Consider the following 16,954-nt stretch of genomic DNA (forward strand, 5'->3'; position numbering starts at 1 on the left):
CTGTCTCCTTGCCATCTCATAAAATAAAGCTCAGCCAGTTGCCAAGACCTGCTCAAGTACACGGGGCTTCCAACCAGTTTTTTTTTTTTTTTTTTAAAGATTTTATTTATTTATTTGAGACAGAGAGAATGAGAGACAGAGAGCATGAGAGGGAGGAAGGTCAGAGGGAGAAGCAGACTCCCTGCCGAGCAGGGAGCCCGATGCAGGACTCGATCCCGGGACTCCAGGATCATGACCTGAGCCGAAGGCAGTCGCTTAACCAACTGAGCCACCCAGGCGCCCCTCCAACCAGTTTTAACACTTAAGTAGGGATGTACAGCCAAGGATCAGTACATAAAAGAAAAAAATCCTCTAGCATAAAAGGGAAAACACAAACATAGCATAAACAGAAAAAGTAACCCGGAGGAAAGCAGAGGTAATTCAGCTATAGATAAAACTGAAAAAAAAAAAAACCAAAACACTATTTACGATTCTTGGAGATACATAAAATATAGCCCCCATAAACAAACAGAAAAAAACTGGAAAATAAGATTACTCATGGTAAAGCATTGATGGAAGAGAAAATAAAGAACTCAATGTAATCTTTTAAAGAGTAGAATAAAAAGATAAAGGGACAGACAACATGATTAAAAGAGAGAGAGAGAGAGAGAGACATTGAGAAGATGAATCCAGGATGCTCAACATCCAGCCAACAGAGATTCTAGAAAAAGTGAACAGAGAGAACATGGAGAAATCATCCAAGAAATAATAATTTTCCAGAATTGAGGGACAATGAATCTCTAGTCTCAAGAGCCCACTGATCATCAGCACAATGAATAAAAAAAGATGAAAGATGTACATGAAGGCACATTATTAAATTTCAAAATACTGAAAAACAACAAAATGAAACAAACAAAAGACGCTGAATTTCTGTGAAAGAAAAATAAGGTCACGTATGAAAGAACAAAGATTACAAAGGCACTTGCCTCAACAGAACTGGATTCAAGAGTAACATCTTTTGAGTTTAACAATCTCGAATTTCTATTCTTGGTCAAGCAATCAAATATAGGACGGAAAATATACATCTTCAAATACAAAGATAAATAAATTATATCTCATACACCATTTCTTGTGATGTTACAAGAGGCTATTTCCAGCATAACAAGGTTGCTGTCAACCCAGGAGAACAACAAAGGGAAACACTCCCATGTTAACAGTGGGGCAGCCAGAATGGAGAGCGTCTTGTCCTCACTGAAGCAGGAAGATCTATGGTTCTGAGACAGAGGTCTCCAAGAAAATAAACACAACTTACTGGATGAGTCTTTCGTTTAAAATAAAATTATACACATACACATATAAAATTAAGGTAAGGATGGGAAGAAAAAAGGACTCCATAAATTGCTAGATGGAAGGAGAGGGAGAAGCTGTTCAAGAAAGTAAAATTCAATGAACTGAAACTAGACTTGTTTTTATATTGGGAAGAGAGTCAGGAAGTCAACAGATAAGCTTACACTGGATAAAGCAAGAAACTGCAGAATGATGACGTTAATAAGAAATATGGAAGACCACCAAAATAAAGAGCAAGAAACATGAAAAGCAACTGTTTCTGGTAAGTAGGCCAAAGGTGGGGTACAGCAATATAAGCAGTTAATTTTTCTTTTTCTTTTTAAAATTTATTTATTTGACACAGAGAGATACAGCGAGAGAGGGAACACAAGCAGAGGGAGAGGGAGAAGCAGGCTTCCTGCTGAGCAGGGAGCCCGATGCGGGGCTTGATCCCAGGACCCTGGGATCATGACCTGAGCCGAAGACAGACGCTTAACGACTGAGCCACCCAGGCGCCCTGGCAGTTAATTTTTCTATTACATATCTTTAAGAACTACTTGATTAAAGTACTGTACATGTATTAACTTGATAAAAATAAGAAACAAAATACTTTAAAATACTTAGGTCACAGTGAGATTTTCTTAGCTATTTAACCAGTATTTGTCTGAATTTAGTGACTTACAGTGCCTAAAATGGAATCCAAGGCCTTACCCTGAAGGGATTACAAATAGCACATGGTTACTACTCTCCCAACCAATCCATAAAAATTTCAGCAATGAGATTACTCACTGAAAATTAAACCTCAAAACATACTAGATGTTTTGAGAAACTCTAAAATTCATCTAGAAGAGATGGAATGACATTAGGCTAAGAATTAACTCAGAACAGCTTAATGGCATTAATATACCTAAAGAAATACTGTTAATCAAAAGGGGGCTTGGTCAGCAGTAGAAGCACAGAAAGGGGTTATAAAGACAATGCTGGCTATGTATATTAGTCCTTATAACAAGTCTATGACATCATCTAGCTCCTTGATGTGATTCCATTCTTATCAAGCACACTTCTGACATTATTTAATTTTCCATATAAATATGCAAATAGGGAAAGAATGCAAAGATCATAAAATGAATGTTTGGTTAATTTAATGGTTATACTTCTCATCAGTATTATTTTTATTTTATATGTCAACCTTTGTGACTTTGATTAATGCTGCCTGCTCAGGAAGATGAATTGCTGTTGATGCGCTATCAAAAATCAGGTTAATGACCTGTACAAAATTCACAAAGGGATGGCCACACTGAGGGGTCTTAGGATCCAGCAGGTCTCCCTCTTTTCTTTACACGAAAATGGGTAAACAAACAAACAAAAAAACACTCTTCAGATGAACAGTTGTACAAAAAAATACAAAGTTAATGCTGATTTTGCCACAACCCCTAACACTTGCATTTGTTTATTTATTTTTAAAAAATGATTTTATTTATTTATTTGGCAGAGAGAGAGAGAGAGAGCACAAGTAGGCAGAGCAGCAGGCAGAAGGAGAGGGAGAAGCAGGCTCTCCCCTGAGCAGGGAGCCCGATGCGGGACTCGATCCCAGAACCCTGGGATCACGACCTAAGCCAAAGCCAGCTGCTTAACTGACTGAGCCACCCAGGTGCCCCATAACACTTGCATTTAACAAACATTTCTGGACTAGAGTTTGGAGAAGCAACTGCCACCGGGCAGCAAGCCAACAGGGCTACAGCACTATTTCAAGACAGCTGTAGAGTCACTGAGTTCCTCAGTATCTTCTGCTTGTTCATTTCCACTGGCATAATCAAAAATTATTTGGGAACAAAAATAATAATCTGCCTCACCCTACTCTTTGATGCCGTTTAAAAAGCAAAGAGAGAAAACTTACATGGCACTGTAGTTCCAAATCTAGTGGGATTCAACACTATGAACCTGTTTTTCAAGCTTCTTCGTCCCACACCTTGAGCTCCTATCAATACCAATGTTTTTCTCTGGAAGGGAGGCATTTTGGCTACCTCCTCGTATATTTGGATTTCATGACGATCAAATTCTAAATGTAAAAGGAAATGGAAAGTCGTCATATTCAGTTATCTTTTAGATGGATGAAAAACCTCTGCAATTCTGTTCAATAAGGGCTTGGTTGTCTGACAGGTAAATACCACTTGAATTGTACTCACTATCGGATTTGTTTTTATAAATTTGGTGAAGTACAATAAACTATTTTTTATCTTGATTTAAACATCTGCTTCCATCCATTTGCCCTTAAAAATTTGTCTAAGCTAGAAAATGCCTGTGCTTTATCAAATAGTCTATCCATTAAAACCTTTCTTACCAATTCATCAGTAAAAATAATTACTTTAATATATATAATCAAACTGCAAATTACCTTATGTAATTTGTTCGGCCAACTAGTGTGTATCACATATAAAAGATGGTAGTATACCTAGTGTGGCTGCTTAAATAAGTCCCACAGAATCAGTATGCCCTTCCAATAATATAAATGAATAAATCCTGTGTGTTGACTCAGCAAATACCAGCTTGATTAATAAAATGCATACAAACATACTGACAATTAAATTTTAAGATTATGAATTTATGTATAAAATGTTGGAGCCAAACTATTTTCAGTCAAAACACATTCCAAAATTAAATCTTAGTCAATGAGAAAATTATAAGTTTTCTATTTTGCAAGAAAGCTATACAGACATATATTTAATGAATAATGAGGCCAAAGGAGATTTGAAATAGTATATTACCTGTTATTAGGGTTATAACTCTAAATCTGCAGTAATAACACTCCTTCCTTAGGTTATTATCTGAACAGCAACTCTTTCTTTGCATAATTTCTCCACAGAAGATTAAACCAATATTAAAGGAGAGTCTATTTTCCCCTTATTTTATTATTATTATTAAATATTATTTCCTTTATAGTGTGCTATTTAGTTTATAACCAGGGTAAGAGGCAGCTCTGAAGTCTAGAAAGTACTTTAAAATTGTCAATTCCTTTCAGAAGGCCTTCTCACAGAGCTGCATTTCATGCCTATCAGCCTCTAGAACTAAAAAGAATAACTATGGTAGCTGTCATATTTATTTTTCTTTAAGTCTAAAAGATTTAAGACAGAATCCTACTAGAACAGACTAAGATTTGTTTGGTCCAGTACTATTTTCCCAAAAGTATCATGGACAATGTTAAGGTAGAATATAGTTGTCCTTAATCATAACTCTTTTAGTATCTTCCTAAAGGCACTTCTTTAGAAATGATACATAAATTGTCATCAAAGTTCTCTGAATAAATATTTTTAATAACATAGTTCTTTCATTAATATAAGCATAAATCCTAACCAATCATTTTATTGTAAACTATACTCATAAATAAAATCCTCTGGTGACAGTATGAGTATATACAATATCAAAATTAAAATAATGTCTTCATATTATATTGTACCACATGTTCAAGTGACAGCCCCTTACAATTGGGTATTAATATGAATTACTTTCATTTAAAATTATATATTTAGAGTTTATGCCACATTGATTAATGATATAAAGCTACCTCACTTGGACTTTTCAAAAAGTATTTAAAACATACCTGCATTTCTGGTTGTGAGATACATCATCTTTTTCTTTTTTTTGCTACTTATGGTTCCACAAAAAGGTCCTGAAGGGTGACAAGACAAATGTAAGTTAAAACAGTATGTCAGAATATGATAAAAACTGCCCTGTGGTATTCTATAGGGGTGGGAGAATTACCTTTCCAGTGTTGTGTCCTACAAAGCAAAAGGGGGCAGAAGTGAGTTGAGCCACTAAATTCTGATACTATACCAGCAGGTGGCAGACAGGGATCAAAAAGTTTACTTTTGAGTGCGATACAACAAAGTAGACGGGATGGATTAATTTTAGATATAGTTTAAGTAAATTCATTTGCTGATTCAGATGAAAGAGGAAAAGAAAGGTGACCACAAAGGACTACTTGTTACACATTGTGTTGAGCTCATCACCTGAATTGTCCCAGTCTCTTCTAACAAATGCCTTTCTCTTCTCTTCCAGGAACTGGCTTGGAATGAGACCAGCGCTTCCTCCCTCTTTTACATGGCTAGCCTAGAATCAAATTAATGAATTATATATCTCAGTGATCAAAATTTGAGACCTTATCTTAATAAGTAGGACAATAGCAATAGTCAGTAGAAATATATCACATTTGCTCTTCAAAACTGACCTTGAGATTTCAATTCATGGTGCTGTCAGTTAAGATATTTAAACACTTTAGCACTAAGGAATCAATTGGCACCTAATCAATCTGCCATCTGGTATCAAAATTTTGGGACCAAAACGCAAAGGTATATAGGATCTTTAAATTACTACAACTTTTTATTTATAATGCTAAGTCAAAGAACAGAAAGGATAAATACTATTTCATGTGTTAAAGGACATTTCATTAGCACCCTTAGTAAGGTATTTACTATCAACCTTAATCCTACTAGAGAGACAGAATCTGAATATCCTAAGTTTAAAATAGGTATAACTACATCTAGTGTCAAGAAACTAAGTTTTGAAATCCAAAAAAGTGCTATTTCAAAATAGTGGCTAAAGAAAAGGCTGCTAGTGGCTTATCCCACAAAGTTAGGGTTTTTTATATTTACAGCTAGCACTGAAAAATCTGGTATCATTTTTAGCCATTAAAATCCTAAAAAATAGAATTAAAGTAACATCACCAAATGCAGGAGGAGACTGAAATAATGGTGACAGGATGAGCAGACGACATTCACAGAAAGGGATAAAAAAAATTTTTTCCTGGAAAAGTTCAATGAAGGAAAGAGCCACAGAGTTTTTTGATGAGAGTTCTAGGAAGTTAGGTGGAAAAGTCTAGAGATCATGGATTCTTTTTAATTTACCTATGTTTTAGTTCTCTCACTGCATAATGTACTTGTGCATAATAATGTCTTAATTTAAATTTAAGGACACATTAGCAGGACTATTCTTATCCTTGTTATTCATTCCCCCCTTAGAAGTCAATATAACTTAAGAGAGCTAATCTGAGTTACTAATATCTCCATTTAATTTAGAGTTTAGTGCTAGGTCCTGGGTCCTTTCCTCATACACCTTGGTGTTTTTTTTTTTTTAATTTTTATTGTTATGTTAATCACCATACATTACATCATTAAGTTTTTGATGTAGTGTTCCATGATTCATTGTCTGTGTATAACACCCAGTGCTCCATGCAGAACGTGCCCTCTTTAATACCCATCACCAGGCTAACCCATCCTCCCACCCCCTCCCCTCTAGAACCCTCAGTTTGTTTTTCAGAGTCCATTGTCTCTCATGGTTCATCTCCCCCTCCGATTCCCCCCTTCATTTATTCCTCTCCTGCTATCTTCTTCTTCTTCTTCTTTTTTTTTTTTTTTAACATATAATGTATTATTTGCTTCAGAGGTACAAATCTGTGATTCAACAGTCTTGCACAATTCACAGCGCTCACCATAGCACATACCCTCCCCAATGTCTATCACCCAGCCACCCCATCCCTCCCACCCCCCACCATAAACCTTGCTTTTTAATGAGACTCTTCTTCTGATGGTTTAAGGGATTTTAGACTTTCCGATTTGTCACTTTCTCCAGCTCTGAATACTGTGGGTATTAGACAGTGTAAACAATGACAAAATCAGACTTAATTCTGCTGCTAGAGTGTTCTGAAGGCTGTATTAGGGGAAAGGAAAAAGAAGACGATCACAGAGATCTTTAGAAAATGAAGTGGGGGAAAATATGGTGATAACACACCTCCCTTTCCATATACACAGATTTCAATCCAAGACCAACTAACACTAATCATAAAGCAAACCTTCATTTCTCAGTAACTGAGGAGAGGTAGGTAAACAGATTGAAGAGCTTATGAAATTATGTTTTATTTGCCATGAATGTACATAGAGGGCGAGGAGACAAGAGAGAAAGACACTACTACACACACAGTAAAAGACTTCTAGTTAAACAACAACACTGAGAAGGGATGACCCCAAGTGAGTTGTTCTTGCCCAACACCATATTGTACTACAGTCAGTCACTCATGTGGAAGAACCAACTGTTCTAATCCCTAAACCAATGGAATACCTCCACAGGCTAGTTAATTCTGCATTTATTAACAGCTACTCCCAAATTCCCTCTCAATTTGATCTCCTGTCCACAAAATTAGCAGCCATGAAGCAGGAGCTGTTCATGCATGAAAAATCATTGGAACAAATGCTAATACCTTCTTCCTGAATATTCAGATATTGGCCAGATCTAAGATTGAAAATAAAAAAGCAGTTGAGGAAATTATGAGAAGCATACTAACCTGCCACCAGTTTGGATCTTCTCTATTCACAATTTGAAGAATTTCTCCTTTTGAAAACTTCAATCCTGCTTCTTTGCAGGGTATCAGGTTATCATTGTATGGATTATAATCAAAATGACATTTCACAAACACCTAAAACACATAGCACAATTTAAAGTAGTATAGATGTATCATTTGTCACTAGATTTTTGAAATCTTTTTCAAATCACTGTGATTTAATTGTAATTGACAATTTATTTAGTACTTCAACTAAGCACATTTTCCCACTCAAATAAAAATCAGTTATTACACATTAATAATTTGGCATCAAAAAATAAATATTAGTACAATTAAAATTTTGTTTTTATTTTAATATCTAATCTTAAACCAACAGTTTGACAATCATTTTACTCCATCATTCTTATACTTTCCCCCATCTTTTCACATGATTTTCTAACTAATGCTGCATAATTTTTATTCAATTAAATGCCACTTTCTGATTAATACCCAGAAACAATATATGCAGCTGATTGAAGGCATATATTTCAGATATAATAGGAATTTTTTTGGGGGGGGGGGTACTTTTTGAAAGAGCCCAGAAACCAAAATTAAACAATGAAAGTTCATGTTGAAGTCAGATCTGAAATATATTTAGTAACTAAAAAAATAAATAAAAAATAAAAACCCAATTTTCATCACTGGTAATATATTTTTTATGATCACACAGATTTGCACTGACCAAAACTTGTGTGGAAAACACCTTCCTGAAATCATCTTGCTCTGACTTAAATAATTAACATTAAATTAACTGTAAGAAAAACACTGAAAAGGCCTTGAAACTATTTCTCAATTTAAATTCACTGAACTACACAAATTTCTTTTAAATATGTTTTATTAATAAACGTATTCCAATTACCACTATTAGTTATCTCCAATAACTGGAATATTTTGCTTATTCACTTTAATGTAAATCCTAATAAGTTAAGCATTTTCAGTTTTTGACGGCAAGTTCAGATTACTTTCTTAAAAGTTTTTTCATGCATATTTATAAAAACTCAAATTTTATCTACTGAAGAATTGACTTGGCATTGATCAGCAGGTAAACTTTAACAAGCAGAAAAGCACAAAATTAGTCAAAATAACATTGTTATCATACTTCTATAAATGTAACCAAAGAAGATATTCAAGTAATACAAGCAGATACATAATATCATTAGTGTGGTAAAATGTAATGTGATGGATGCATATTAAAATAATTTAAAAGTAACTAAGTTTGGGAACATGTGACAAAATTTTAGTTATTTGCAATTAGATGATTTTGGTAGAAAGCATTCAGGATGTTTTCAATAACTTTGGAAAGGCTATTATTTAAAAAATCAGTAAGCCCAAATTTTTTTGATATGCAATTTTAGAAATATCTAAAAAGCAAGCATACAAACAATATTAAGATTGCTAAAATGTGACAACTGGCTAACTTGAAAATGGCATGCAGCTCAAAGTTTTGGCAATGGAAAAAGAAAACCCAAATTATTATTCAAGGTAAATTTAGTTGGCTGAGAAGACAGAAAAACGGAATACCAGAGAATGTCCTGGAATGACATCATACCTGACGGATGTGTGCTGGATGCCTCTCCATACTGATGCAACTCTAAAAATATATTTTTCATTGCATAAATAAAGCCAGACTTTTAAACTGATAATAAATTAACAAAATATAAACAAACTACTGGCCCATTTTATCACTTCACTCATTTGGTAAAGTAACTACTCTCCCCTCATTAATTGTCCATAGGGTATAACAACTGAAAATTATAAATGATAGAAGCAAAAAGGTAGAGGTGTTTGAGATGAGGCAGAGAAAAAGGATGGGTATGCAAAGCTAAAAAAAAAAAAGAATACTTGGATACTCCTTACTTCTCAAGAAAGCTGCAGCAAATGAACAGTAAAAGCATCCTGTCATCTAACCAGGAATGTGTTTATCATTCTAATCTGTGGGACAACATACATTTTGTATCCATAAGTTGAGATTTTCTGAGATAGTTTAATTTCAAATAATTATTCCCCTATTCCCATCAAATTGTTCTGTAAATGTCATTATTTGTGGAACAAAACACATCTCTCAAATGTAAAACATTTCTAGAGGGAACAATTCTTATTATTTCATTTATTAAACTAATTTTAGAACATTACTCTCATGCTCAAAAATCAGATTAGCCTGGTTTTACTTTGACGTTTAAAATTCTGTCTGAAAAATCAATTAACCCAACCTTTGATCTAAAGATTTTGTAATGACTTTAAAGTCATTAGACATTTGACCAGATTAAGTAATAATTATATTTTATTTTACTAAGTATATTGTAAAGTGTTTTACTAATAGACTGTGGATGTTAATGGTTCATTATTAGGAAGTTATTAAACACAACCTACTAAAGTATTTCAATCTCCTATTCTTATCACTAAAAGGAAAAACTGACCGACAATCTAAAGTAGATGGAACAGAGAATGGGAAGTACAAATGGCTTTAAACACAAGAGATATTCAACATCACTCAGAATAGAAATACGAATTAAAACTATATTATAACAATATTTTCTTCCTACCGCATTAGCAGAAATCAAAATATTTGATAACATTCTATAGATGGGACTATGAGCCAATAGGCATTTTCCTAACAGGCTAGTGGAGATCTGGTTCAATCCCTTGGGAGAACAATTTGACAATAGGTATCAAAATTACAAGTGCAAACATCTTCTCACCTACTAATCTACCTCTGGGAATGTATTAAACAGCAATGTTGCTCAGACATATGCAAAATGATTTATGTACAAGACTATTAACTACCAAATTAGTCCTAGTAGCAAAAGATTGGAAGCAACCTAATAGTTTAATAATACGGAACTGGTTAAATAAATGATGATAAGTTTATATAATATAATACTATGCAGCTATTAAAAAGGGTGGGGAGGTGGTGATAATGTGTCAAGAAGCAGTCTATGTACCAATAAGGAAAGATCCTAGAGATACACATTTAAGTGAAAAAAACAAGTACTGTATATACTATGTAAGCTTTTCACTGAAAAGAAGGTGGAACAGGAATAATAATATATAATTTTTACTTACTTGCATATGAATAAAGAAACTCTAGAAAGATAAATTAACAGAATGGTTTCTTATAGGGAGTGAGCACTAGTTTTGTAGTGGATTATGAAAGAAATTTCAATTGAATACCTATTTATATTTCTTGAATTTTGAACCATGGAAATGATTCACCTATTTAAAAATTAAATTCTCATGGTAATAAATATAAAAGGACTCCTGCTTCTGACTAAGATGAACCAATAAAGGACTCTCCAACTTGAAACAACTAAAATACTGGACAAAATTTGACAAAACATTTTTTAAGACATCAGGCAATGAAGTCAGTGATCCCTAAAAAATGGAAACAAACAAGATAAACTATTCAGTTGCCCCTGATAACTGCACTGAGAAAGTTTCCAGGTTGCAACTCAGGAAGGAAGGATCTCAGAAGACCCTGTGTGGTCTCTAAGTTGAGGAGATGAGCTGGGCAACCAGGGAGATCAAGGTGGCTACAGCATACAGAACAGACTAATCAGTGAGGAAAGGGCTGCACACTCAAGAATTGTAGAACACTCCCTCCAGGGAGGGACACTCCCTCCTCTCTTCAGGAGACTATACTGATCAGTGCATGGGTATGAGGAAACTAAGTCAGGTAAAGAACCAGCATGATAAGTAATATCAGCAGGTCATACAGGGTCAGGAATAATTTCTTTTCTCAACAAGGTGAGTGGAAAAATCTCATAATTCATGAGGCACTGAGTAGTTGGAAGGATTATGCCCCAGACTTAATCTTGCTCTGACTGTACCTAACAAAGCTTAAAAAGCAAGATCTGAAATGATCAAACTGCCCCAAGTAACTTAAGTAGCCTAGAACAAAGTTTAAGAATTTTCTAAGAATACAAAAATATCAAGCATTCAACAAGGTAAAATTCATAATGTCTAACAACCAATCAAAAATAACCAGGCATGCAAATAAGCAGGAAAATACAATTTAAAATGTGGGGAAAAATCAATTAAGAGTGATCCAGAAATGATAAACATGATCAAATTAGTAGAGAAGGACATTAAAATAGTTACTTTAACTTTACAAATTGTATTCTTAGGTTCAAGAAGCTAGAGGAAGGACTAGGCATATTAGGTAGAAACATGGCAGATATAAAAAACAAAACAAAACTCAATTTATATTTCTAGAGATGAAAACCAAAATATCTAAGATGGAAAAAGTACGCCAGAAGTGAAGAAAATAAACTTGAAGATCTGGCAATAGAAACTAAGATAAAAAACAGGGAAGTAACAAGATTGAAATAAATGAAGAGTATCACTGAGCAATGGGACAACTTCAAGTAGCCTAATATATGTGGAAATGATGTCACCAAAGGACAGAAAAAATGGGAATAGAAAAATAATCTGAAGAGGTAATAGTCAAAATGTTTCCAAATTTGATGAAAGAATGCAACCCCCCATTCATCCATATCTTAAACCTATACAAAAACTCATACACTAAATGGATCCTAGAGCTAGGTATAAAACTGTACAACTTTTAGGAAAAAAAAAAAAAATCGAAGAAAATCTTTATGACCTTAGGTTATACAAAAATATTTTACACAGAACAATACAAGCATGATCTGTAAAAGAAAAACATGGAAAAGTTGGACTTCATCAAAATTAAGAACTTCTGCTCTTTGTATTACGCTGTTAAGAGAACGAAAAGACAAGCCTTTTCACTGTGAGAAAATCCTTATAAATCATAATTCTGATTTGTATTTGTATTCAAAATAAAGAACTCTCAAACTAAATAAATAATCTCAATAAAAAATGGGTAAGATTTGAAGACAATCACCAAAACAGACATAGAAAAAAATAAACACATGAAAAGATGCTCAGTATTAAGTAATCAGGGAAATGTAAATTAAAATCATATTGAGTTATCACTACACATCTATATGGGTGTCTAAAATTATAAGGACTGACCATCCAAATGTCGGTGAAGATGTACAGTAACTGAAACTCTCATAAAATGCTGGGGGGAATGTACACTGGTACAATCACTTCTAAAAATAGTTCAGCCACTTCTGTGAAAGTTCGACATATACCTACTATGACCCAATCCTTCAATTCCTAGGTATTCACCCAAGGGACTTACATGTAAATGGCCACAGCATCTTTATTTATAATAGCCTCAAAGTGGAAACAACAAAAATGTTCATCAGCCAGTTAATGGATAAACAAACTATGGTATACCCACGCAATGAAATATTACTCATCAAGAGAAAGGAATCAACTACTGACACACATAAAAAGATGGATGAATCCCAAAAGAATTATGCTGAAAGAAGATTAAAAAAATAAATAACAGCAAAGATGATTCATGTTGCATGCTTCCATTTATATAAAAATAAGGAAAATGTAAACTAAACTATGGTGACAGAAAGCAGAGCAGTGCTTGCCTGGAATGCATTCAGGGAGGGAAAAGGAGGAAAGGATTATCAATGGATACAAAGAAACTTCTGGAGGTGCTAGATATATATGTTGTCTTGATTATGTTGATGGTTTCACAAATATATATATCTACATTTATCAAACTGTATACTTTAAATATGCTATTTATATAAGCTTTATCTCAAAGATATTTTTTAGAAGTAAATATAAGCATTTCAGAAGTACTGAAAAAATAAAATATTACACATGACTATGCTGGGCCTATGCAAAGGATAATAATTAGTAAGAGAAAAGAAATTAAATGATGAAATGGCTGTAGAAATAGCTCTACCATGACCCTTATGTTAAATCAGAAGGTGGTTGGAAATGTGGGAATACGTCATCTGAACATAGTGCAAGTGTTCCTTACACACCCTCAGTCTCAACACATATTTTCAGGTCCATTTGAATTTGCAATTAGAACAAGTGACAAGGTGGCGAATGCAGTGATCATAGTTGCTATGAAGTTCACTATGACAATAGCGGAGATGATTAAGGAAGGATGTTATATTTCTAAAGATTTTCAAAGTACATGAACTCGGCCTACTCAGTTAAATGCAGCCACACACACATTTTCAATCAGCAGGGAGGCTAGAATATATGTTTATTTAAAAAAAGCTCTGAGGGGCAATTCACACTCCTATTTGGTAAATATCCATCTGTGGGCCACATATTTAAGCTTCTGTCAAAAAAATTATTTAAAAATCTATTAAACTGGACTGTTCAGAATTATACTAATAATAATTATTCTTAATTTATATCACACTAAGTCACTGGTTCATGCAAAGCCTATTTTTATTTTATTTCTTTTAAAAAATGTGATAAACAGCCATAAACTTGTACCCAAAACAGAGGCTAGAACCTTAAGGGGTCCTCCTGCTCTCATTCCATTCCATTCCATCACCCTGGCTTCCCCAGCTAAGGTAACCCTTACCCTGAATCTTGTGTTAACTCTTTGCTTTCTTTTCGTATAGTTTTACTGTGCAAATATATGCATTCTTTAAAAGTATGCATTTAGTTAAACATAAAAAATTATATCACACCATGGCATATAATCTTTTGGAATTTACATGCTTCTTAACATGAACATGTTTCCAGTTGTACACACATATGAACTGCTCTAGTATATTACCATGTTTCGGTATATGTGAACACTCAACTCTGATAATGCTAAACTCCCTGCCCCTGCCTCGTGTGGTTATACCAATTTACACTGCCACCAACAGTGTAGAAGTGATATTGTGGAGTCACATGTACACTTTTTGCCAACTGAATGTTATAAAATGGTATTCCACACTGCGATTTTTAATATCTCTTCATATGTTCACTGATTGTCTCCTTTTACTTGATTTGTGTATGTAAAGTGAAACAGGAACACAACTTCATATGTTATCCCCATTAATAACAGGTTTCATTCATTGAATAGTTTCTCCTCTTCTCACTGAAAGATATATCATCTTATCAAAATAGTACATGTGTTAGCTCTCTTTCTGAACTCTCTATTCTATTAATCATTCTATCTGCTCTTACGCCAATACCATGATGGTATCTTAATTCCTATGTTAGTAATGCCCCATTCCTGCTTTTCTGCCTCAGAAGTGTATGGGCTATTCATCCTATCAAATACTATGAAAAATCTTATTGGAATTTTGTTGAATATAAAAGTCAATTTGAAGAAAACTGACACCTTCACAATATTGTCTTCTTATCCATGAACATGACATATCTGTTTATTTAGATCTTCACTGTAGTGTGTGTTTGTGTGTGTAGAGGCCTTGAATATTTTTGATAGATTTATTTCTAGACATAAATGTGACATTCTCTGACTCTACTGTAAATGATGCTTGTCTTAGTTACATATTTTGATGTCTGTTGATGACATACAGAAATGCAACTGACTTCTGTATATTAATCTTATTTTCAAATATCTTGCTAAACTCATTTCTATTAATTTATAGTCTTGGGGACATTCTATGCAAAAAAATATCATTTGAAAATAGTAAATTTTATTTTCTTTCTGCACTTTTTGCTTCTATAATTTGTCTTTTTGGGCTTATGAAACTTTCAGTAAAATATTAAATTGAAGTGGTATAAGTGAACATCCTTCTCTAGTTCTTACTTTTGGTAACTAGGCAAAGACTTTATTAATCCTTCTTTTAAACTTTATATTGTGGCTTCTCTGGCTTAATTAACTACAAATAATTGTGTATACACAATAATTAAAAAGCAGCAGTGTCCAAGGGCCTCAAAATTTACAATATTATACGTTTCTATATTTCATCATTCCGTATCTATTTGCTGTAACAAAATTTTTTAAGCAATCAAAATTATTGAAGTTTTATTATTTTAAAAATAAATCTAGTCAATTATTTGCCTAATTATTGAAAGCCCCATCAAAACTCTGAACAAGATCACCCTTCTCCCCAATAGCAAGTGGTGCTTTTCCATCCAGTGTCCTTAAGCTTCTCAATACCAAGTTGGTCTAAGAAGCCAGGTGGCATTTTTGTCAGGGGTTGTGTCTCAGCATGGCTGGTAATGGTAAAAGTGTTTGCTGCCAGAGACGTCTGAGCATTAGGGTTGTTAAAGTAAGTAGATAACCATTCCCTAGTGTGCAGATACACTTACCTCTTTAATATCAGAGATACTGCTTATTCTTAGTTTCTTTAAGGAGAACTGAAAATTTTTATCACTTATTGTAACATATATTTCTTGTATCATCTGTTACTCTATATACCATCTCAGGGCATTTTTTTTTTTTTTAACCAATGCACAATTATGTCTGAAGTTTGGCAAGTTTCTCTTCATTTATGGTAGGTTCTTTGATCTTGCTGGAATGGAAATGAGGCTTCCTGGGGGACTGGGGTTGTACTAGAGTCTTAGGCAGACCACCTGAGGGTCCAGTTCCTGGTGTTAAAGAGAATGATTCTAATATTCAACTATTCAGAATAATGTTTTCTTTAGTGTTTTTTATAAAATAAGAGTAAGGAGCTTCCCTTCTGTTCTCAATTTACTAAACCTTTTTTAAAATCATGACTATGTATTGAATTTTATCAAATTCTTTATTGAGGTTTTTCTCTTTAAATCTGTTAATGTGCTTGGTTTCACACTGATTTCCAGTATGAAACCATCCTAGCACCCATGGGATAAATCCAATTTGAACATGTCCTCTTATCTCTTTTATATATCATTAAATTTCATTTGCTATTATTTTGTTAAGAATTTTTACATGCAGGGGCGCCTGGGTGGCTCAGTCATTAAACATCTGCCTTCGGCTCACGTCATGATCCCAAGACCCTGGGATCAAGCCCTGCATCGGGCTCCCTCCTTGGCAGGAAGCCTGCTTCTCCCACTCCCACTCCCCCTGCTTGTGTTCCCTCTCTCACTGTGTCTCTCTCTGTCAAATAAATAAAATCTTAAAAAAAAAAAAGAATTTTTACATGCATATGGAACTGCAATTTTTCTTAAAATATTTTGGTACCTACATCATGGTGGCCTTAAAGATGAGTAAGAGAATTCCTATTAGTTTGGCCTTAATGAACAAATGGAATTATCAACAGCCTTTGGGAACTAAACCTTTATGTAAGTTGAAGAACCTCAGAATTAGCTACAACTTCTAATTTACCTTGGTCTCAAATTTATAATTATAGATTCTTAGATCTCATGAAAAATTTTGATTTTTATAAGCACCTCAATTATTCTGATAAAAATGATCTACTGATAGTGCTTTGAGAAACACCACCTGGCAGGGAGAGCTCCTGGTCCCTTCTGCTCTCATAGCAG

The 16,954-nt window shown here is 34.0% G+C and overlaps 1 protein-coding gene across 5 annotated transcripts in view; it reads right to left on the reverse strand.

Annotated features, from left to right (window-relative positions):
• Positions 1-16,954, reverse strand: part of PALS2 (protein associated with LIN7 2, MAGUK p55 family member) — a 132,206-nt gene that overhangs the window by 25,612 nt on the left and 89,640 nt on the right. For 4 of the 5 annotated variants that reach the window (XM_064575158.1, XM_064575155.1, XM_064575156.1 and 1 more), the window contains 5 exons: positions 9,225-9,266; positions 7,640-7,771; positions 5,313-5,412; positions 4,904-4,972; positions 3,203-3,364 (listed from right to left, as the gene is read on the reverse strand). In XM_064575158.1, coding sequence (XP_064431228.1) covers positions 3,203-3,364; positions 4,904-4,972; positions 5,313-5,412; positions 7,640-7,771; positions 9,225-9,266 — 505 coding nt within the window. The remainder of the gene's footprint in view (positions 1-3,202; positions 3,365-4,903; positions 4,973-5,312; positions 5,413-7,639; positions 7,772-9,224; positions 9,267-16,954) is intronic. The other variant, XM_064575157.1, reaches the window with a different exon arrangement.

This window comes from Mirounga angustirostris, unplaced genomic scaffold (genome assembly GCF_029215605.1).
Source record: "Mirounga angustirostris isolate CCGP_5_RB_7025 unplaced genomic scaffold, mMirAng1.0.hap1 SCAF_12, whole genome shotgun sequence".
Classification (NCBI taxonomy): domain Eukaryota; kingdom Metazoa; phylum Chordata; class Mammalia; order Carnivora; family Phocidae; genus Mirounga; species Mirounga angustirostris.